This window comes from Aquarana catesbeiana, linkage group LG02 (assembly GCF_042186555.1).
Source record: "Aquarana catesbeiana isolate 2022-GZ linkage group LG02, ASM4218655v1, whole genome shotgun sequence".
NCBI classification, from domain to species: Eukaryota; Metazoa; Chordata; class Amphibia; order Anura; family Ranidae; genus Aquarana; species Aquarana catesbeiana.
In genome coordinates, this window is record NC_133325.1 from 501,134,106 (window position 1) to 501,156,564 (window position 22,459).

General features: G+C 43.4%; 1 protein-coding gene across 1 annotated transcript; it reads left to right on the plus strand.

Moving 5' to 3' along the window:
• Positions 1 to 16,540: 16,540 nt before the first annotated feature.
• Positions 16,541 to 19,944, plus strand: LOC141129984 (uncharacterized). The gene is made up of 3 exons (XM_073617985.1): positions 16,541 to 16,815; positions 17,038 to 17,139; positions 18,655 to 19,944. The coding sequence occupies exons 1-3, from the start codon at positions 16,802 to 16,804 to the stop codon at positions 19,637 to 19,639; spliced, it is 1,101 nt and encodes a 366-aa protein (XP_073474086.1). The 5' UTR covers positions 16,541 to 16,801; the 3' UTR covers positions 19,640 to 19,944.
• Positions 19,945 to 22,459: the final 2,515 nt, after the last annotated feature.

A 22,459-nucleotide genomic window follows, 5' to 3' on the forward strand; every position in this document is an offset into this window, starting at 1 on the left:
CCGCAGGTGGACATATTCACTAACAAATCAAATGCCAGAGCACCAACATACTTTTTATTGGAAAGGGACAAATTTGCCAAGGGGGTAGATGCCTTGGCACAGACTTGGACGTTTCGTCTTTGTTATGCCTTTTCCCAGTTTAAGATCATTCTCTGGTCTTAAGAAAATTTGTTCAGGTGAACACCACAATGATTCTAATGGTGCCATATTGGCCGAAGAGGGCGTGGCTTTCAGTAGAGATAGCACTTACTATCCCAAAATTACCTGAATTCACAGGGGCTTTCAGATAGCGTAGTGAACACGATCTTATCTAGTAGAGAGAAGGTTATGCAAGCCATTTATTTTAAGTTCTGGAAAATGTTTTGTTCTTGGCTAGACACCAGTAAGGTGTCTGCGGGTATTCCAGCAGGAGTTTTTGCAGGATGGAGCAGACCAGGGGTTAGCCATTAGTACACTCAAAGTACAAGTGGCAGCCTTGTCTTTGTTTCTGGAGCAACCCCCTGGCGACAGAGTTGCTGGTTAGTAGGTTATTTAATGGGTTGTCCATGATTAGGCTCGTACCTTTCAGGGTTCTGCCCAAATGGGACCTGTTGGTCGTTTTACAGGGATGGATTAAACGTTTAGGTTCAGAGGATATGTTATTGAAGTGGCTTACTCTCAAAGCTGCCCTTCTGGTCATGATCTCAACAGCCAGGTGCATTAGTGAGCTGCATGCTCTTTCTATTAAAGAGCCTTCCTTACCTAAAAATTTTTGAGGACAGACTGGTGATGCGCACTGATCTGGGGTTCTTGCCGAGAGTATCTTTGAAATTCCACATGTCGCAGATAATTGCCTTCCTTCTGTGCGTTTCCGGCAAATCCTAAGGAGGAAGAATTCCACCATCTGGATGTGAGGGCTTATATCTTACATTATTTAGAGTTAACCAGAGGCATTAAAAGATCGAATGCCTTAATATTGCATTCTGGAAGTAAAGCGGGATTTTAAGCCTCAAAGACATGGTTGACTGTTGGATCAAGCAACTGATCTTTGAAGCTTAAAAGATCTTAAATAAGGTATGCCCTTTTTCCCCCATGGCTTATTCTACACCAGTGGCGGCCCAGCTATAGGGGGCGCACGGGCCATGTGTCCAGCCCCCTGATCTACATGCAGGGCGCTGGATGCATGAATTCCAAATGGGTTTTTTTTTTAAGCACGTGATTAGAGCCAGAGGCTCTAATAGGCTTAAAAAAAAAGGGTGGGCTCAGGGTGATGAGCACTGTGCCCGAAGCCCACCCAGTTGTGTGACAATAGCAAATGAATATTGGCTGTTGTAACACTGATTCTCCTCCCGGCCAATCAGGAAGTGGGACTCGTCACCTGATTGGCTGAAAGTAGATCTGATCGGATTAGCCGCCAGAAGTAGGAGGGAGAAGACGCAGAGGAAGCACCGCCCACAGCCCAGGGAGAAGCCTTGTTGCACGCAAGTTGGGTATGTGGGGCCCCGACTACTGACTGACTGACCTGACTCGGCCAGCCGACCAGCCGCTGGGGGAGGGGTGGGTGCCATCTGTGACCAGACCGGGGGGTGGGTGGCAGTGGATGGATCTTTTGCCGCCCCCTCAAAAAAGAAATCTACCAGCCGCCACTGTTCTACATGGGCAGAGTGAGCTGGGGCAACACCAGAGCAAATTTGTCGAGCAGCGACTTGGTCAAGCTACTCAACTTTCATTAAGCATTACAGGTTGGACCTTCTCTTAGTGCAAGATCAGGCTATTAGGAGAAAGGTCCCTCAGGCGGTAGCCCCCCCCCCAATCTGGTAAGTTCTCGCTTATCCTCTCCTGTGTTGACCTGGACAGACGACTGCAGAAAACTTAGGTAGACTTACCAGTAACTCCATTTCTGGGAGTCGTCCAGGAATTCCCTCCCTAAATGCTGTTAAAATTTTGAATGGCTATGTATTTTTTGTTGTTTCGGAAGTGTTCTGGGGAGATACTGAGGAAAGGGGGTGCATGGCTGCCCTTTAAAGCAGTTCCTTAATTGTTTGTGTTTCTTGCCTCCGGAGGTAGAGCCTGTCTCTTATTTCCTGTGCTGTCCTGGATGACTCCCAGAAACCGAGTTACGGGTAAGTCTAACTTTGGTTTTCTAGCCTTCTTTTATTTGTCTGTCATGTGTCTGTCACGTGACTGAACAGCCTCATATGTATTAAACACAGCATAGGGCGTGTCTTTTTAATGGGGGAGCGGGCTTGACAAGACATATGGTGAGGAAGTTCTCCCTCTGTGACTTTCATCTTACACACAGTGGATGGGCTGTGGGCAGGATTATGTCACAGCAGGTTGGCAGATGGTAAATACACTGTCATGGCGGGTTGCTGCCTAACATCACACACACAGTGGGGAAATAACTTCCCAGTTTGTGTGTGCTGTGTTCTAGAACCAGCTGCAGTTTTGACAGCAGCTCCCAGCTGGAGCTTACTGCCCACCACACTATCCACTCACTGTGTGTGATGTAAGCCAGAGATGGGGAAACATCCCTGGTGTATGTGTGTAAATAAGCTCATCCCCTTGCTACACAAGAAGATTGTTCCTTTGAAACTCGTTACTCCCCCCCCCCCCCGTACTGCCCCCTCTTTCTTACTTGATGTAGGGGCTACCATGAAGCAGTGTATGGCGGTGCTGAATGCTGGGTATTGGCGGTTTTTGAAAGCTGTTAAAGCGGGTCCCCTTGATGCTAGCCATGGATTAAGGAGCTGCCAATGTACATTTACAGCCTTGAAGTATCTCCATCCTTGTGAACCTACTTTTTATGCTAAATGTTAAGAATTTTAAATGTATCAATGTAGTCATTTTATCTGCACTGGATCATCCCGGATCTTCCATGGAAGCTACAGGATTCTTATTGCATTGTCCCTGATTATTCCTCAGATTTGATTGAACTTTATTGGTGTCTTTGACTCTGGACATTGAAAACTTTAACTTGTGGTGTACTGTACTGGTTTGTAGGTTTGCTACAACAAGAAGAACTTGGAGGGATCGTGGCAACACAACTGACCACTGGAGATACAGGCATGCCATACGTAAGCACAACATCCTGTAACTCTCAACAGTGATCCCAGGGACACAAACTGATATGGTCAGTTTGAAACAAAGATCCAAGGGAACTGGCAGGATCACAAGGCGTATTTATAGCAAATAAAATAAATGAAACATTTAGGGACTAGATACAGATATAAAAAAAAACAAAAAACATGTATATACAAACACATGTATTTAATCTTATTTCGTAGGGTAAACATACACTTTACAGCTAAAGTTTGTATTTTTTGGATTAGATATACATAATAGAGAGGGATTAGAACACCAGTCAGGTTTTTGTTTGATCTTTGTATTCACATTAGGGAGCGTTACTCTAATTTAAGTGGTTGTAAACCTCAGACATAAAATATGAACAAAGCATATCTCTCTCTCTCTCTATAGTGTGTACAGCCTCATCTCTGTTCCTGTGTGCTGTGTGAAGGGGGTGTACTCCTTCCTTTCAATCAGCTCTCAGCTCTGCAGAGGGTAACTTGAGCCCCCCCCGCCCCCCCCCCCACACACTTTCTAGAACCTCAGACAAGCTGTATAAGGCCAGATTCACACTGCTGCGACAAACGCTCTGACATTAGGAGCTCATGTCGCATGCCGTGTGAAAATCATGCGAGCTGTCTTAACTGGTCTGACACAAGTCGTTCCGACTTTAGAAATGCTCCCTGTACTACTTTGGTCCGACTTTGTCCTACTTCAAAGTCGGATCACCGTCTTGCATGATCCGACTTTGGCATGCGACTTGTGCTCTGATGATCTTGAGGGGGAACTCCACGCCAAATTTTAAATAAAAAAACGGCATAGGTTCCCCCTCCAAGAGCATACCAGGCCCTTTGGTCTGGTATGGATTTTAAGGGGCACCCCCTTCGCCGAAAAAACGGCGTGGGGGTCCCCCCAAAATCCATACTAGACCCTTATACGAGCATGCAGTCCAGCCGGTCAAGAATGGGGGGTGGGGATGAGCGAGCGCCCCTCCTATCCTGAACCGTACCAGACCTCATGCCCTCAACATGGGGGGTGGGTGCTTTTGGGGCAGGGGGGCCCCCACCCCAAAGCACCTTGTCCCCATGTTGATGAGGACAAGGGCCTCTTCCCGACAACCCTGGCCGTTGGTTGTCGGGGTCTGCGGGCAGGGGGTTTATCGGAATCCGGGAGCCCCCTTTAATAAGGGGCCCCCAGATCCCGGCCCCCCACCCTATGTGAATGAGTATGGGGTACATCACACCCCTACCCATTCACCAAGGAAAAAAAGTGTCAATAAAAAAACACACTAGACAGGTTTTCAAAGTAATTTATTAGGCAGCTCCGGGGGTCTTCTTCTGACTTTGGTTGTCTTTTCCTGCTTCTCTGCGGTCTCTTCCTTCTTCTCTGCACTCTCCGGTTCTTCTCCCGCTCTCCGGTATCTTCTGCCGGGCTCCTCCGCTATCTTCTGCTCTTTTGCCAGCTCTTTTGCTAGCAGTGGCCCAGTCTTCTCCACCGTCTTCTCCCCTCTTCTTCCGATGTTGACTCTCTCCCCCTGTAATGCCGTGTGTGTGGTCCGCAACAAATTATATAGGGATGGGGCGTGGTCACCGGGTGATGTCACCCGGTGACCCCACCCCTTATGATGTCACAGTCCCGGGGGATGATGGATTAAGTGGAACTGGATTAAGTTGAAAAAAACAGGAGTCATCAAACCTGTAAGTAACATCTGATATTTCCTGTTAGTAAAGATTATTATTGTAACTGGGAAATGGGGGTTATAAGGGTTGAAGGTTTTGTGTGTGCCACATGTATACAACAATGGAGCAACAGCTCCAGGATGGATAGCGCTGTGACAGGTGTGTGCGTGTTGCCCTTCTGGAAGCTCACATTAGAGATCTGGAGGAGCAAATTGCAACACTGGGCAGAGCTGACAAACTTGAAAGGGGTCCTCTGCTCACTGAGCAGGTGGTAAGTGGGGTTAATGGGGAGGGTGGAGGGGTAAGTCAGGATTATCAGGTAGGAAGATGGGTTAGTACAGTTAGAGGGAGTAGTAAGGGCTCACAGAAAAGGAAGGCCCTGGGTTTGAGCACCCAAAGAGATTTGAGCACCCAAGAGAAGTTAAGTGAAGATGCGGGGGTATCAAGCTCAGAGGTGGCAGCCCTAGAGGTCACTGCTCCCCCTAACAGCCGGGAGAGCAGTACATCTAGTAGCATGAGCGACCACAGCAGGGGGCAAGGGGGGTCAAGTGCCCCCCCCTGGAATCAGCAACGTGACAGTGCGGGCAGTGCCGACTAAGCTTGATGGCAGATGAACATGCACATCAGTACACAGTCACAGATCACTACCCAAGTCAGACCTAAAGTGTCCTTGCAGAGCTGCAGCGCGGTGCCAAGTGCTGGAACACTCCCTGAGCTCCTACACTCAGCTGAGAAGACATCAGTTACACTTCTCTGTCAGGAGGAGTGAACTCCGCCCCACAGATCATTTCTAGTCCCCGCCTCTGACATGAAGTCATTCAGAGGCTGGGACAGGAAGAGTAAGAGGCACCACGAGGGAGCGTGCATGTTGCTGGAATTAGGTAAGTGAGCAATGGCAGACAGAGCGGAATATATGTTGCTTAACAGTGTAATGTTGCAGTGACGCTTTTCCAGTGCACTGGACTGATTAATGTCTTGGGAGCTGTGGTGGGTTTTGTGATTGGGGGTTAATTAAGCCATTAAAAAAAAATACCAAATGGTGAACGTTGAAAAAGATTATATTAAAAAGGAAAAAGTGAAATAAATCAAAAAGAAGCTGCCAGCATCAAAAAAGTTCTATATACAAACTCCAAAATGTGAAAAACATGTAAGCGAATGCGGTGCTAAAGGTACTGTGACAAAAAAAAAAAAAACACAAAGATTTAAAACTGTGTCAGATATTCAGAAGTGGTGAAAAATTGAATAAGTAAAAAAGGAAAACTAAAGCAGAGTCCTCTATGTAAAATGTGTGATATTACATAAATAGTGAACCTAAATAAACAATACGTAAAGTGGCAATTAATATGAATAAATACCAAATGCTATAACAAATAATCAAAAAATTATAAATAGTGAATCCACAAACGTGATCAAAATGAATGAAAACAGGTGTCCGTGGAACATCACATAAAGCGGTGAAATCAATACAATCAAAAAGTGATGAAAAAGTATATATTGAAGCTTCTTTAAAATCCCATTATAATGAATCAAAAGGCATCCATGTGGGTATGAATTGTGGCCAAGAGGTTGTAAACAAGATCCCAATCTCCAAGTAGATATATTCACCCAAAGTGAGTATGTAATCTCCTTACCAAAAACAATGACCACAACGGCGGTCACACCAAGCACAGGGATTTAGGTCTCCCAAAACCTAGCAGTGGATATCTCCAGCTCCTGGGTCTTTAAATCGGAGTTCCACACAAAAATTGAACTTCCGCTTTTCAGAACCCTCCCCCTCTCCGGTGTCACATTTGGCACCTTTCAGGGGGGAGGGGGGTGCAGACACCTGTCTAAGACAGGTATTTGCACCCACTTCCGGCATAGACAACCCACCACAGCTCCCAAGATATTAACCAGTCCAGTGCATTGGAAAAGCGTCACTGCAACATTACACTGTTAAGCAACATATATTCCCCTCTGTCTGCCATTGCTCACTTACCTAATTCCAGCAACATGCACGCTCCCTCGTGGTGCCTCTTACTCTTCCTGTCCCAGCCTCTGAATGACTTCATGTCAGAGGCGGGGACTAGAAATGATCTGTGGGGCGGAGTTCACTCCTCCTGACAGAGAAGTGTAACTGATGTCTTCTCAGCTGAGTGTAGGAGCTCAGGGAGTGTTCCAGCACTCGGCCCCCCGCTGCAGCTCTGCAAGGACACTTTAGGTCTGACTTGGGTAGTGATCTGTGACTGTGCACTGATGTGCATGTTCATCTGCCATGGAGCACAGTTTAGCCGGCACTGCCCGCACTGTCACGTTCCCCCTTGCCCCCTGCTGTGGACGCCCATGGGTGTGCGTACTCCAAAGGTTATCATTGGAGTTTGTTATAGACCTCCCATTGTTAGTGAGGAGGTAGAGAATCAACTCCTTGCACAGATGGAAAGGGCTGCAAGGGCTGGGACAGTGATAATAATGGGGGATTTTAACTACCCGGAAATTGACTATAGTAATGGCACTGCTGGGACAGTTAAAGGGCAAAAATGTATTAACCTATTACAAGACAATTTTATGGTCCAGTTTATTGAGGCTCCGACTAGGAATGACTCTCTGCTGGACCTGGTAATCTCAAACCATGCAGAGCTTATTACCAATATTTATATAAAAGAGCATCTGGGTAGCAGTGACCATAACATGATTTCATTTAATGTTAGCTGTAAGCAACAAACACATACGGGTAAGATAAATACACTTAACTTTAAAGCTGGATTCACACCTATGCATTTTTAGTGCTTTTTGCATTTTGCACTACAGAACGTGACCCATAGGAAACCATGTTGGATGGACTGTAGTGCAAATCTGCAAAATGCAAAAAGCACTAAAACTGCATAGGTGTGAATCCAGCCTTAGACTCCATTCACACTAGCGCATTTTTGATGCATTTTGCAGAAATGCATGGGAATTTTTTAACATGGGTTCCTATGGAACATGTTCACATCAATGCATTTTTGTACCTCTGCGTTTTTGGAAAGGGTCAGGGACTTTTTTTCATGCAAAATGCAGCGTTTTGCATGTAATAGAATTCAATGGACCAGCATCAAAAACGCAAGTACAGCGTTTTTGTGGCATTTTTGGCATTTTTTTTTTAGACTGTATACAGGCGGCGGCAGCCATTCGTTTTGAAACCGCGTAACGGCGTTACAGGCCGCCGCCATCTTGGTAGAGGCAGATAGAGACTCGGCCGGCCGGAAGTTAGGTATCTGGCAAGGGGGCGGCACTAGGAACGGGCGCATCATTTCCGATCAGAGATGGCGCAGGGGAAGAAGGGAGGAACGGTCCTGGTGCCTATATTGCCGGTTCCGTCCGGCGCAACAGCGTTTTTGGACTCCGGAACCGGCGTTCGCCACTGATTGAAGCAGCACCACTATGGATTCTGTGGCAGCCGCATGTGGGACAGGCACCAGCAAGGTCCAGGTAAGAGGGTATGGAGAAACTATCCTGGTTACTATGATGCCCCTCTCACAAATGTTTTTTTTCCCCCTTGGTGGCTGGGGCCTGTCTGGGCACAGGGGTTAACTGCTGTTCTACCTGTGCACCTGTGGTGAGTCCGTTAGGAGGAAGCTTTGGCTTAATTAGATGCTGGTGTTTTTCTCTTTTTGTCATTTTTTTCTGGCAGGCTAAGAGCTCTGAACCAGCTATTAAAAAGAGACGTCCCTCATGTAAAACGAAGTTACTAGAGGGTTGGAAGAATACTCTATGCCAAATTTGCATTGACGCCTTAGTCAAGGAAGAGGCTTCTTCTGCGTGCAGCGACATAATCGCATCAGTTAAGAAGGAGCTAGATGCTACTATACAGGCTTTTCGCTCCTCTCTTGTAACACCAGCATTAAGTCAGGCAACTACCTCAGACCCCTCTCAGGACTCACACTTAAACCCAACGGTAGAGGCTGAGGCTGGCCCAACTACTCAAAGGGGACATTCCCCCTCACACTCTGGAGAAGAGGAGGAGGAAGAGGCAGATGCACCTTCAAGATACAAACTGTCCTTGGAGCAAGTAGACAGTCTGTTGAAAGCAATATATGCAACATTGGGAATGGAGGAAGAAAAAAGAGAATTATCGCTGCACGATCGAATGTATGAAGGGCTTAGTGAAGCAACAGGTCGCACTTTCCCTGTACATTCGGTAATCTCGGAGACCATTAAGAAAGAATGGGCTGACCCAGAGAGAAAACCCTTTTTCCCAAGAGCTCACAAGAGGCGCTTCCCTTTTAATGATAATCCTGAGTCACTTTGGAATAAAGTTCCGAAGTTGGATGCAGCTTTTTCCCAAGTATCCAGGTCAACAGATCTGGCATTTAAGGACATGGGTACTTTGAAGGATCCTATGGATAAGAAGGCGGATCAACAGCTTAAGAAAGCCTGGCAGTCCATTATAGGGAATCTCAAGCCGGCTATGGCTACGACTTGTGTCTCCAGAAATATGGAGTTTTGGCTGAATCAGTTAAAAGCACATATTATAGCTGATTCACCCAAACAGGAGATTCTAGATTCCTTTTCAACCCTTACAGCAGCTGTAGCATATATTTCTGACGCCTCTGCAGATTCAATTAGAATGTCAGCTAGATCAGGGGCCCTGACCATTTCAGCTAGGAGAGCTTTATGGCTGAAAACATGGCCTGGGGACGCAGCTTCCAAAAATAAATTATGTGGAGTTCCATTGTTTGGGAGATCTCTGTCATTTGGTCCTGAGCTAGAGTCTATCTTAGATAGAACAGCTGATAAGAAGAAATCCTTTCCTATAAAAAAGAAAAAACAGCCGGTTAGGCGGTTTTTTTCGACCTCAAAAAAATCAGGAAAAAGGTAACAGGCCCCAAGAAAAAAGAAAGAATTGGTCGGCGCAAAGAGGAAAAGGCAGAGGGAATGTCCTTTTCAATCCTCCTATGCCAGCCAATAAAACACAATGCCTGTGGGAGGAAGGCTTCAAAAATCCCTCTCTCTTTGGGCAAACATAACAAAAAATCCTTTTATTTTGTACTTGATAGCCCAGGGATACAAGATAGAGCTGTTGGACCTTCCTCCAGAGAGGTACTGTGTAACAAATCTGCCAAGAGACACAACAAAAGCCCTAGCCATGAAGAACCTGTTAGGGGATCTGATAAAACAGGGCGTTGTGGTTCGGGTACCTCCGGAGGAAAATTACCAGGCGTTCTATTCCCATATCTTTCTGATACAGAAACCGTCAGGAAGTTTTCGGCTCATCCTCAATTTAAAACCGTTAAACAGGTCAGTCCAATACAGGCGATTCCACATGGACTCCATCTTTTCGGTAAGAAATCTCTTAGTCAAGGGATGCTTTATGGCATCAATCGACTTAAGGGATGCATACCTGTATATACCTATAGCTGCTCAGTCTCAGAGATACCTAAGGCTGGCAGTAAATATGGGGAAGGAGGTTCTGCATCTTCAATTCAGGGCCCTCCCGTTTGGTCTGTCTTCCGCCCCTCGAATATTTACCAAAATTATGGCGGAAACCTTAGCTCCTCTTCGGCTGCAAGGGGTTGCGGTCGTCCCTTACCTGGACGACCTCCTTCTCTTTGCCCCTTCCAGGGAAAAGTTACAGGAGGATTTGATCAAGGCTCACAATCATCTGGAGGCCTTAGGATGGATTGTAAACATCCAAAAATCAAATTTCAATCCAGCACAAAGGGTCCAATTTCTGGGGTTTCTGATAGACTCAGTAGACCAAAAGATCTTTGTCCCAGAAGAGAAGAAAGTAAAGGTATTGCATGCAGTATCCAGCCTTCAGACGAACCTGGAGGTATCAGTCAGAAGGGTTATGTCAGTACTGGGAACCTTGACCTCAACTATGCCGGAATTTTCTCTTAAGGATCTGGGATCACAGTCCAGAAGCTTTAGACTCAAAGGTAAAACTTACCACCAGGGTAAAAAGGACCCTTTGGTGGTGGAGAGATCAGGCAGTGCTGTCAAGAGGTTTACTCTGGTCCTTCCCAACAAAGAGAAGGATAACGACAGATGCCAGCAGTTCGGGATGGGGAGCACACTGGGGTCAAGACATGGCTCAGGGAGTTTGGTCCCCAGTGGAAGCAGGAAGATCATCAAATTGGAGGGAGTTAAAGGCAGTCGCTCTAGCCTTGGTTGCCTTCTCTCCAAAACTTCAGGGGTCCCATGTACAGATACTGTCAGACAACGCCACCACGGTGGCATACCTGAACAAACAAGGGGGCACAAGGAGCGGTTCGCTTCTACTGCTATCTTCAGAGATCCTAGAATGGGCAGAGAGGTATCTACTTTCCCTGTCAGCAGTGCATCTCAAGGGCACGCTAAATTGAGTAGCAGACTATTTGAGAAGACAAAGAATTCAGGAGGCAGAGTGGAGTCTGAATCCAGAAATATTCACTCTAATCACCCAGACGTGGGGGTGCCCGCAGGTGGATCTGTTCGCATCAAGAGAAAATGCGCAGCTCCCTCAGTTCTTCTCTTTGCACCGAGACAACGGATCGATAGGGATAGATGCCCTGGCACATCCTTGGAAGTTTCAGCTGGGTTATGCCTTCCCCCCTTTTCAGCTAATTCCTTTGGTATGGAGGAAAATACAAAAGGAGAAGGTGTCGGTAATCTTGATCACCCCGTATTGGCCAAAAAGGGCCTGGTTTTCCTCCATTCTACTAATGTCAGTCAAACCATTCTGGCAACTCCCCCTCAGACAGGACTTACTACTTCAAGGTCCAGTGTATCATCTGGATGTAGCAAGACTAATGCCCCATACACACGGTCGGATTTTCCGATGGAAAATGTCCGATCGGAGCGTGTTGTCGGAAATTCCGACCGTGTGTGGGCTCCATCGGACATTTTCCATCGGATTTTCTGACACACAAAGTTGGAGAGCAGGAGATAAAATTTTCCGACAACAAAATCCATTGTCGGAAATTCCGATCGTGTGTACACAAATCCGACGGACAAAGTGCCACGCATGCTCAGAATAAATAAAGAGATGAAAGCTATTGGCCACTGCCCCATTTATAGTCCCGACGTACGTGTTTTACGCCACCGCGTTTAGAACGATCGGATTTTCCGACAACTTTGTGTGACCGTGTGTATGCAAGACAAGTTTGAGCCAACATCCGTTGGAAAAAATCCTAGGATTTTGTTGTCGGAATGTCCGAACAAAGTCCGACTGTGTGTACGCCCTATAAGTCTCACTGCTTGGTATCTGAGGAGCAGTTGTTAAAAAACAAAGGTTTGTCAGAGCCTCTAGTATCCACTCTGCTTGCTAGTAGAAAGAAGGTGACTAGAGATATCTACGCTAAAGTTTGGAAAATCTACAACTCTTGGTGTCGCTCGGCAAACCGAAATTTAGAAGACATTGTGTCGGTTCTGGAATTTCTGCAGAATGGGGTGGACAAAGGGCTGGCAATTAGCACTCTTAAAGTACAAGTGGCTGCCCTAGGAGTATACCTGGATCGACCTATTTCCTCAGTTCCGTTGGTCACAAGATTTTTCAGGTCACTTACTAGATCCAGACCAGTTCACACTAGACACTTTCCAAGATGGGACCTGACAGTGGTCTTACAAGTACTCACAAAAGATCCTTTTGAACCGTTACAGTCAATCTCTTTAAAGAATTTAACTCTGAAAACGGTATTCTTAGTGGCAGTTACGTCTGCGAGAAGAATTGGAGAACTTCATGCTCTTTCAATTAAAGCGGGGGTCCACCTATCTATCGTTTTTTTTGTTTTTTTTTGAGTTCATTCACAAACTTTTCTTCTCAGCATTACATACTCACATATTGCGTGTAATATGTCTGATTTTGATTTTGTATCCCATCATCGCCCAAAGGGGAGGGAGAGGCCAGTTTGGGGTCCTTTACAACGACCTCCGTGCTCATGAAGAGAAATTCTTCAACTACACACGAATGTCAGTTAGAAGGTGAGCTTATTTTTTTATGTCAACTTGCAAATGCTCCAAGATATATTTATGAAAACGTGTATATACCTGGTCAGTATGACTCTTTTTCTAATTTTTTGATTTGAATATCTAGAAGTGTTAACTATAACCTGATCAAATTGTTTAAAAATTGGAACTAGATTTTTAAATGTTTGATTTTTACATGGTCAATGTAGATAATAGCCATACATTTTCTATTTACAGTTTTGATGAATTGTTGGCTTTGCTCTCTAGCCATCTAGAGCGACAAAACACCAGTTTCCGAAGGAGTATTCCAGCTGTTGAAAGACTGATTATAACACTGAGGTAACTGTTCATGCCTACTTTTTATTCTTCTTACCTCATATGTGGCATTTGGATATCCACATCATTCTTTCATCCTCTTTACATGAAGTGAAATAATAAATCCTAGTATGTTGTTGTGGATGAAATTATTTTTCAAATATTAATTTTCCCTCTACATCACCAGTGTCTTTCTCCTGCTCCTCTTCTTCCTTCATTTCCTCAGGCACCTCCTTCCAAGCTCATTTTTTGATCTAATATAGAAGTAGCTTATTGTTAACCACTTAACGACCGACGCACGTCGATGTACGTCCAAACTTTGAATGGGGATATCGTTGTTATGGCCGCAGCTAGCTGCCATAACCCCAGTATCCCCGTTTTTCATGCAGCGGCCGGCTTTCAGATAAAAGTGGTCCCTGCGGCGCATTCGCCGCAAGATCACTTTTATCGGTGGCGAGAGAGGGGGCCCCCCTCCCACCGCGATCCGGTGCCCTCCGCCGCTTACCGGAGCCGTCGGTAGCGGCGGAGGCGCTCGCATCTGTCTCCGTCCTGTGTCTGGAGATGAGTGAGGCTAAGATGGTGCCCACTCGTCTCCATGACACTGCTGGGCGGAAGCGACGTCAAAACGTCACTTCCGTCCACGCCTCTTAAAGGCACATTTTTTCAAATGTCATTTTTTTTAAATTACTTTTTTTTTTTTTTTTATTATTGCATTTTAGTGTAAATATGAGATCTGAGGTCTTTTTGACCCCAGATCTCCTATTTAAGAGGTCCTGTCATGCTTTTTTCTATTACAAGGGATGTTTAGATTCCTTGTAATAGGAAAAAAGTGACACAATTTTTTTTTTTTTTTAAACAGTGTAAAAATAAATAAAATATTGTAAAATAAATCATAAAAATAAATGTTTTTTTTTTTTAAAACCCCCCCATCCCGACAAGCTCGCACGCAAAAGCAAACGCATATGCGAGTAGCACCCGCATATGAAAACGGTGGTCAAACCACACATGTGAGGTTTTGCCACGACTGGAAGAGCGAGAGCAATAATTCTAGCCCTAGACCTCCTCTGTACCGCAACATATGCAACCTGTAGAATTTTTTAAACGTTGCCTATGGAGATTTTTGAGGGTAAAAGTTTGACGCCATTCCACGAGCGGGCGCAATTTTCAAGCATGACATGTTGGGTATCAAATTACTTGGCGTAACATTATATTTCACAATATAAAAAAAAATTGGGCTAACTGTACTGTTGTCTTATTTTTTTTATTCAAAAAAGTTAATTTTTTCCAAAAAAAGTGCGCTTTTAAGACCACTGCGCAAATTCGGTGCAAAAAAAGTATTGCAACGACCACCATTTTATTCTCTAGGGTGTTAGAAGAAAAACCATATATAATGTTTGGGGGTTCTAAGTAATTTTCTAGTAAAAAGAAAGAAGGTGACTAGAGATATCTACGCTAAAGTTTGGAAAATCTACAACTCTTGGTGTCGCTCGGCAAACCGAAATTTAGAAGACATTGTGTCGGTTCTGGAATTTCTGCAGAATGGGGTGGACAAAGGGCTGGCAATTAGCACTCTTAAAGTACAAGTGGCTGCCCTAGGAGTATACCTGGATCGACCTATTTCCTCAGTTCCGTTGGTCACAAGATTTTTCAGGTCACTTACTAGATCCAGACCAGTTCACACTAGACACTTTCCAAGATGGGACCTGACAGTGGTCTTACAAGTACTCACAAAAGATCCTTTTGAACCGTTACAGTCAATCTCTTTAAAGAATTTAACTCTGAAAACGGTATTCTTAGTGGCAGTTACGTCTGCGAGAAGAATTGGAGAACTTCATGCTCTTTCAATTAAAGCGGGGGTCCACCTATCTATCGTTTTTTTTTTTTTTTTGAGTTCATTCACAAACTTTTCTTCTCAGCATTACATACTCACATATTGTGTGTAATATGTCCGCCTATGTCAGATTTCGTCGGAAAGAATAACTTATATTATTCACTGCAGGCGGTTTCCATCTTCATTGTGGGCATTTGAAGCCCACAAGCATTTATTTCCTGGATGTGGTGAATGCTGTGCTCCCAGCATTCACCGCTCGTTCCCGCACATGCTCAGTGGCATCCTGGGAAGCCTGAGACTAGCTCCCAGGAGTCTGGGAAAGGCTAGAAACACGCCTACTCCCACGGGAGGAGAACCAGGAAGTGCAAAGAAGAATAGAAAAATAAAAGGTAATTACGGCGATTTACATTTTTTTAAACGGCATGTCAGCATCTAGGCAAGGAAGAGAATACATACAGATATTGTTCAAAATTTGGGTGGAACTCCGCTTTAAAGAGCCCTTTATGCTGATTTACCCAGACAGGATTGTGCTTAGAACAGATCCAGGGTTTTTACCAAAAGTGGCATCAGTCGATAACAGGTCGCAGGAAATCATCCTGCCAACTTTTTGTTCAGATCCTTCAGGAAGTAAGGAAGAATTATTTCATAAGTTAGATGTAAGAAGAACTTTATTACATTACTTAGAAAAAAACAAGGGACTTCAGGTCTTCGGACTCTTTATTTGTTTTGTTTTCTGGCAACAGAAAAGGAAGGCAAGCTTCAAAGGGATCAATTGCCAGATGGTTAAGAATGGCTATTTCAGAAGCTTATGTCCAGTCGGGTTTGTCTCCTCCTGGTGGGTGGAGCCACTCTCTCATGTGCTGTCCTGGAAAACAAGTTACCGGTAAGTCTAACTTGAATTTTTTTATCCATACGGGCTTCACTATTATTGCTCTTTTCTTACTGGGATATCCTGCTGGGGACTGCACAATCCATTTGTCTTCCCATGTGTACCTTGATGTCCTGATGATATGTGACCATTTGGCTTTCCCCATCCTTTGACTGTTTGTGATGGAGTGTCATTCCGAGTTACTGTTGAACCTTGGCATCATTTGATTACATCGCGTGTTTCACATTGTTCTGGTAAGCAGATTGGCAGCATGTGGGTGTGGTGTGCTTTCTTTGTGCACACTGAAGTTTGGTGGAGGCTTTACGTCATCTCTACTCTCCAATTTTTACGGACTAATATATTCACTTTATTTAATTCAGTGCTGCATTTGGATTTTTTATTTATGTGTTTGAATCAACAAACTATGCTGGCAGCTTACCGTTTTTTCTAGTTAGCGCATGATATATGTTCACACTTGTTTCAACATGTTAAAAAATTCCTATGCATTTCTGCAAAATGCAAAATGCATAAAAAAACGCGCTAGTATGAATGGAGCCTTAGACTGGGAGGGAAAATTGGCATCAATGGACACAATGAGTTTACAATGTAAACTCACTGCAAAGTATATTCCCATGGGCAATAAGTTTAAAAAGCTAAAAATAAAACCTACGTGGCTCACAGCCAAAGTTAAAATGGCTATAAATAATAAAAAAAGAGCTTTAAAAAAATATAAAAATGAGGAAATGCTATTATTGTTTAAGGCTATGTTTCCACTATTGAGTCCCCAAAGTCACGCAATTTACACTGCGACTTTACAATGAGATTTATGTTGCGATTTGATGCGACTTTAAAAACGACTTTGTGCAACTTTGATGTTCTGCAATTTAGTCAGAGTGATGTAATTCCTTATCCTGCTTAGTTATTTCCCCTTCCTCTTTCGTTTTCACGTGTTGTATGTTGGTTAGCAAACATGTTGGCTATGCAATATGTTGTAGCAGCTGTAGCAGCATTAATAGATGAAGAAGAAGAAGAGGATAACCGGAGGAGGAGGCATAGATTTTGTATCCCATCATCGCCCAAAGGGGAGGGAGAGGCCAGTTTGGGGTCCTTTACAACGACCTCCGTGCTCATGAAGAGAAATTCTTCAACTACACACGAATGTCAGTTAGAAGGTGAGCTTATTTTTTTATGTCAACTTGCAAATGCTCCAAGATATATTTATGAAAACGTGTATATACCTGGTCAGTATGACTCTTTTTCTATTTTTTTGATTTGAATATCTAGAAGTGTTAACTATAACCTGATCAAATTGTTTAAAAATTGGAACTAGATTTTTAAATGTTTGATTTTTACATGGTCAATGTAGATAATAGCCATACATTTTCTATTTACAGTTTTGATGAATTGTTGGCTTTGCTCTCTAGCCATCTAGAGCGACAAAACACCAGTTTCCGAAGGAGTATTCCAGCTGTTGAAAGACTGATTATAACACTGAGGTAACTGTTCATGCCTACTTTTTATTCTTCTTACCTCATATGTGGCATTTGGATATCCACATCATTCTTTCATCCTCTTTACATGAAGTGAAATAATAAATCCTAGTATGTTGTTGTGGATGAAATTATTTTTCAAATATTAATTTTCCCTCTACATCACCAGTGTCTTTCTCCTGCTCCTCTTCTTCCTTCATTTCCTCAGGCACCTCCTTCCAAGCTCATTTTTTGATCTAATATAGAAGTAGCTTATTGTTAACCACTTAACGACCGACGCACGTCGATGTACGTCCAAACTTTGAATGGGGATATCCCAGTATCCCCGTTTTTCGTGCAACAGCCGGCTTTCAGATAAAAGTGGTCCCTGCGGCGGATTCACCGCAAGATCACTTTTATCGGTGGCGAGAGAGGGGGCCCCCCCTCCCGCCGCGATCCGGTGCCCTCCGCCGCGATCCGGTGCCCTCCGCCGCGATCCGGTGCCCTCCGCCGCTTACCGGAGCCGTCGGTAGCAGCGGAGGCGCTCGCATCTGTCTCCGTCCTGTGTCTGGAGATGAGTGAGGCTAAGATGGTGCCCACTCGTCTCCATGACACTGCTGGGCGGAAGCGACGTCAAAACGTCACTTCCGTCCACGCCTCTTAAAGGCACATTTTTTCAAATGTCATTTTTTTTAAATTACTTTTTTTTTTTTTTATTATTGCATTTTAGTGTAAATATGAGATCTGAGGTCTTTTTGACCCCAGATCTCCTATTTAAGAGGTCCTGTCATGCTTTTTTCTATTACAAGGGATGTTTAGATTCCTTGTAATAGGAAAAAAGTGACACAATTTTTTTTTTTATTTTAAACAGTGTAAAAATAAATAAAATATTGTAAAATAAATCATAAAAATAAATGTTTTTTTTTTTTTAAAACCCCCCCATCCCGACAAGCTCGCACGCAGAAGCAAACGCATATGCGAGTAGCACCCGCATATGAAAACGGTGGTCAAACCACACATGTGAGGTTTTGCCGCGACTGGAAGAGCGAGAGCAATAATTCTAGCCCTAGACCTCCTCTGTACCGCAACATATGCAACCTGTAGAATTTTTTAAACGTTGCCTATGGAGATTTTTGAGGGTAAAAGTTTGACGCCATTCCACGAGCGGGCGCAATTTTCAAGCATGACATGTTGGGTATCAATTTACTTGGCGTAACATTATATTTCACAATATAAAAAAAAATTGGGCTAACTGTACTGTTGTCTTATTTTTTTTATTCAAAAAAGTTAATTTTTTCCAAAAAAAGTGCGCTTTTAAGACCACTGCGCAAATTCGGTGCAAAAAAAGTATTGCAACGACCACCATTTTATTCTCTAGGGTGTTAGAAGAAAAACCATATATAATGTTTGGGGGTTCTAAGTAATTTTCTAGTAAAAAAAAACTGTTTTAAACATGTAAACACCTAAAATCCAAAACGAGGCTGGTCCTTAAGTGGTTAATATGTATCATTATAATAAACTGTACTTACTGTTCCATTTTAGGTACCTGGCAACTGGACATTCCTTTGCAAGTTTGCATTTTGAATTTTTGGTTGGCAAAACTACTGTCAACATTGTCCACGATACCTGCAGAGACATCTGGAATGTCCTTAGGGATTTGGTCCTGAAGAAGCCCACTTGCGAAGATTGGTGCAAGATAGCGGAAGTTTTCTGGGACCAATGCAATTTCCCAAATTGTCTCAGGGCAATTGACGGAAAACATATGAGGGTAGTGATGCCCATCGGCAGTGGAACCAAATACTTTAACTGCAAAAAATATTTTTCTTTTGTATTACTAGCAGTGGCTGATGCCAATTATTGTTTTAGCTATATAGACATAGGATGGTATGGCAGCAGCTCAGACTCCAGTATTTTCCAAAGATCATCTTTTGGAAGAATGTTGAGGGAAAATGTACTGGACCTGCCACAAGACTGTCCATTGCCAGGAACAAATGGGCCGCCAATGCCATTGGTGTATGTTTGGGATGAGGCCTTTGCTCTCAGTGAGCAACTATTAAGGCCTTATTCCAATAGGTGTCTGAGTGAAGAGAAGCAAATCTTCAATTACCGGTTAATAAGGGCAAGACGAGTGGTAGAATGTTCATTTGGCATTTTAGCAAACAAGTGGCGTTTGCTACATACACCTATGAATTTAAAACTTGAGAATGCAATATCTGCAGTAAAAGCAGCATGTGTGCTTCATATTTTTGTAAGAATTCATGATGGCTATCTTTTTGAAGATTTCCTCATGCACGATCTGGAAGGTGCACAATGGAGTGCCAGTAGGGGCACCACCAATGGTGCCACTGTGCGTGAGGGATTCTCATCGTATTTTGTCTGCTGCTGGTTCTGTCCCCTGGCAGCAGGATGCCATTGCATAATGTGTCATGCATTTTTTATTTTAATATTATTTAGATGTCTTATGTTTAATTGCATCCAAATGCAGAATAACAGGTCTTTAACACAAATTATAAAAAAGGATAATTAGACAACGCATAATGTAACCAGAAGAATTTTTATTTTCCGGAACTTTGGGCAAGAATGCACCAAAAATATATATATATTTTTTTTGGGTGAACTACACCATTTGTTTTTTTTTTTTATTTTGAAAAACCACAACAAATAATAAAATATATCACTTTGAACAACACCAAAATAAAAGTCATACAAAAAATAAAATATATAATCTGAATCTTTTTTACAAGCAAAATCTTTTTGCAAGAAGGCAAAAAAATATAAAAATTTCCATGAAATCAAACATTTTTGGTTTGTTGTTTTGGCAACCAAAACCAAAAAATAGAACAAGTCTCAAAGCACCAGCAAAAATAATATAAAATTACAATTGCTGGTATGTTTTGGTTTCAGTGGTCCCAGAAACTGAACTATTGGTTGGTCCAGGGAAATCCACTGATGGTCTTGGGTAGTATTTCCCTTGAATAAAAGGCGTAACATGACTGGGTGTAGGCTACCTAAGTTGGTGAGTGGTTGGGAGGCCAAGGGTAGAGGTAGTGGGGCAGGAATTGGATGCAACATGTGTGGCCTTGAGGGATTCAGCATATTACCAAATTACAGTGAGAAATGCTGTGTCTTCATACTGGTTTTCAGCCATTTTAGTGGACATCTGACTGACTACATCTAAGATTTCATCCATGGGTTTCACAGGCCTGGCACTTCCCCTTGAAGATCTTCGCAAAGGCCTAGAGACATTACTAGGTCCTGGTTCTGCATCCTTCTCATTCATTGAGTTTGTTGTTGACCTTGATTCATCTATGAACAGTTCCTTGTCAACATTGTCTTGGAATTGTTCTTGCTCTTCCTCCGCAGCAGCTTCTTCTGACTCATCTTCTGGTGCCAAACCCTGTGCGCTGTCTTCCCAGCTTGCTTGGGTTCTGAAATACAAATCACGTTTCTAAAGTAAGCATTACAAATTGATATGTAAAATTCATAACATATGCCTGCTGATAACTTACTCTCGCATTTCCAACACCGGTTTTAAAAAATCAAGATCCCCGGCATGGGCATATGGGGCTAATTTTTTTGAGCCGGAACCACTCCTTCTTTTAATTTTCATAAGTACCGGTTGTAGCAGTCTTTGAGACTTCTCCATTGAGTTTGTAACAAGTGCACTACAAAATATAAAGAAAATGCCAAGTTAAAATAAAATTCTTTAGTAACTACCCATAGGTCATTCATTTGCTAGGCTGCATATTTGATGTGGATGGTGGGAAAACAACCGCTAGATATATTATCCATTACACCTGCATAATTTGTCATGTGCTGAAGGATGTCGACTGGGACATCTTTCATATTGTTTGGACCGTGGGCAAATATTATTTGCTGGCCCACACACACACACACACACAGATTTACTTTCCTGCAGCCACAGGTTGCAGGAAAGAAACTAGCTAAATTTCACCATCAACACAGATAGTGTTGACAGGGGATTCCCTCCTGCCAAACCATTGTGATCTGCCGGCAGGAGAAGCGGTCCCCACCAAGAAAACACAGTGCACATTGTTAACATACACCCATTGGTTGCTGAATAGGTGCAAGGCGCAAAGTGCTAAGCAGCATATATCAACCACTTACTTTTTGAAGACCGTTCTGTAGCTGAGAAAGAGTCCCAGGTATCATAATATATGCGAGCCACTTCCTACCATGCTCTCTTTTCTTCTTTACATGATCTTTATAACCAGGATCTCTGAGGTCATATATTGCCGGACGTTGTCTGACAAGCCGAATAATTTCTTCATTGTCATGAACTTTTCGCTTGTTCTTTCTAGCCCTAGGAATGCTTCCTGCTGTCTTCCACACTCACGTACATCAATATAGGAAGTGATGTATTTGGGAGGAGCAGAGATCATGTGCTTCCGTAGACTTCCGTGGAAGTCGAAACAAAGTTGCGGTGTCAGACATGTACATGAGACTGCATTGCGACTTAATACCTTTCTATGGAGAACAAGTCACACCGAAGACGGAACAAAGTAGTGCAAGAACCTTTTTTGGAGAAGCTGCGACTTGAGTCGCACCAATTAGAATGGGGACCATTGAAATACATGGGTTTTGACTTGTCATGCGACTTGACATGTGTCAAGTCGCAAAACAAGTCGCAGTAGTGGAAACAGAGCCTAAACGTTACAAACAATAAAACAGAATATGTAAAAAGGAAATCAAGGATGCAAAAATTGAAAACAAAGGAGCATGGGGGAGCTCATGTCCATAATAGGGGTGGTATTAACACAGCCCCAAATGATCCACAATGGCTCAAAAGGGCTATGGTCCAGAAATATTTAGACAGAATAAAGGTGGATAAAGCACCTGGATCAGATGGCATCCACCCACGGATCCTAAAAGAATTGAGCTCTTTCATTTCAAGGCCATTGTTTCTAATTTTTAGGGACTCGTTAATAACTGGGATGGTACTACTGGGTTGGCACAGGGCCAATCTGGTGTCCATATTTAAAAAGGTATCAAAGTCTTTACCAAGAAAGCATGGATTCATGAAAGACAGAAGTTGTCAAACAAACCTGATTTCTTTTTATGAGGAGGTAAGTAAAACCTTTGACAGAGGAGTGGCTGTGGACGTGGTATACCTGGACTTTGCAAAAGCATTTGACACAGTTCCCCACACACACGGCACATGTGTAAGGTAAATTCTATATGCTTGGAAAAATCAGTTTGTAAATGAATAGAAAACTGGCTAAAAGACAGAATTCAGAGAGTAGTTGTTAATGACTCTTATGCTGCGTACACACGATTGCACATTCCGACAACAAAATCCATGTTTTTTTTCAATGGATGTTGGCTC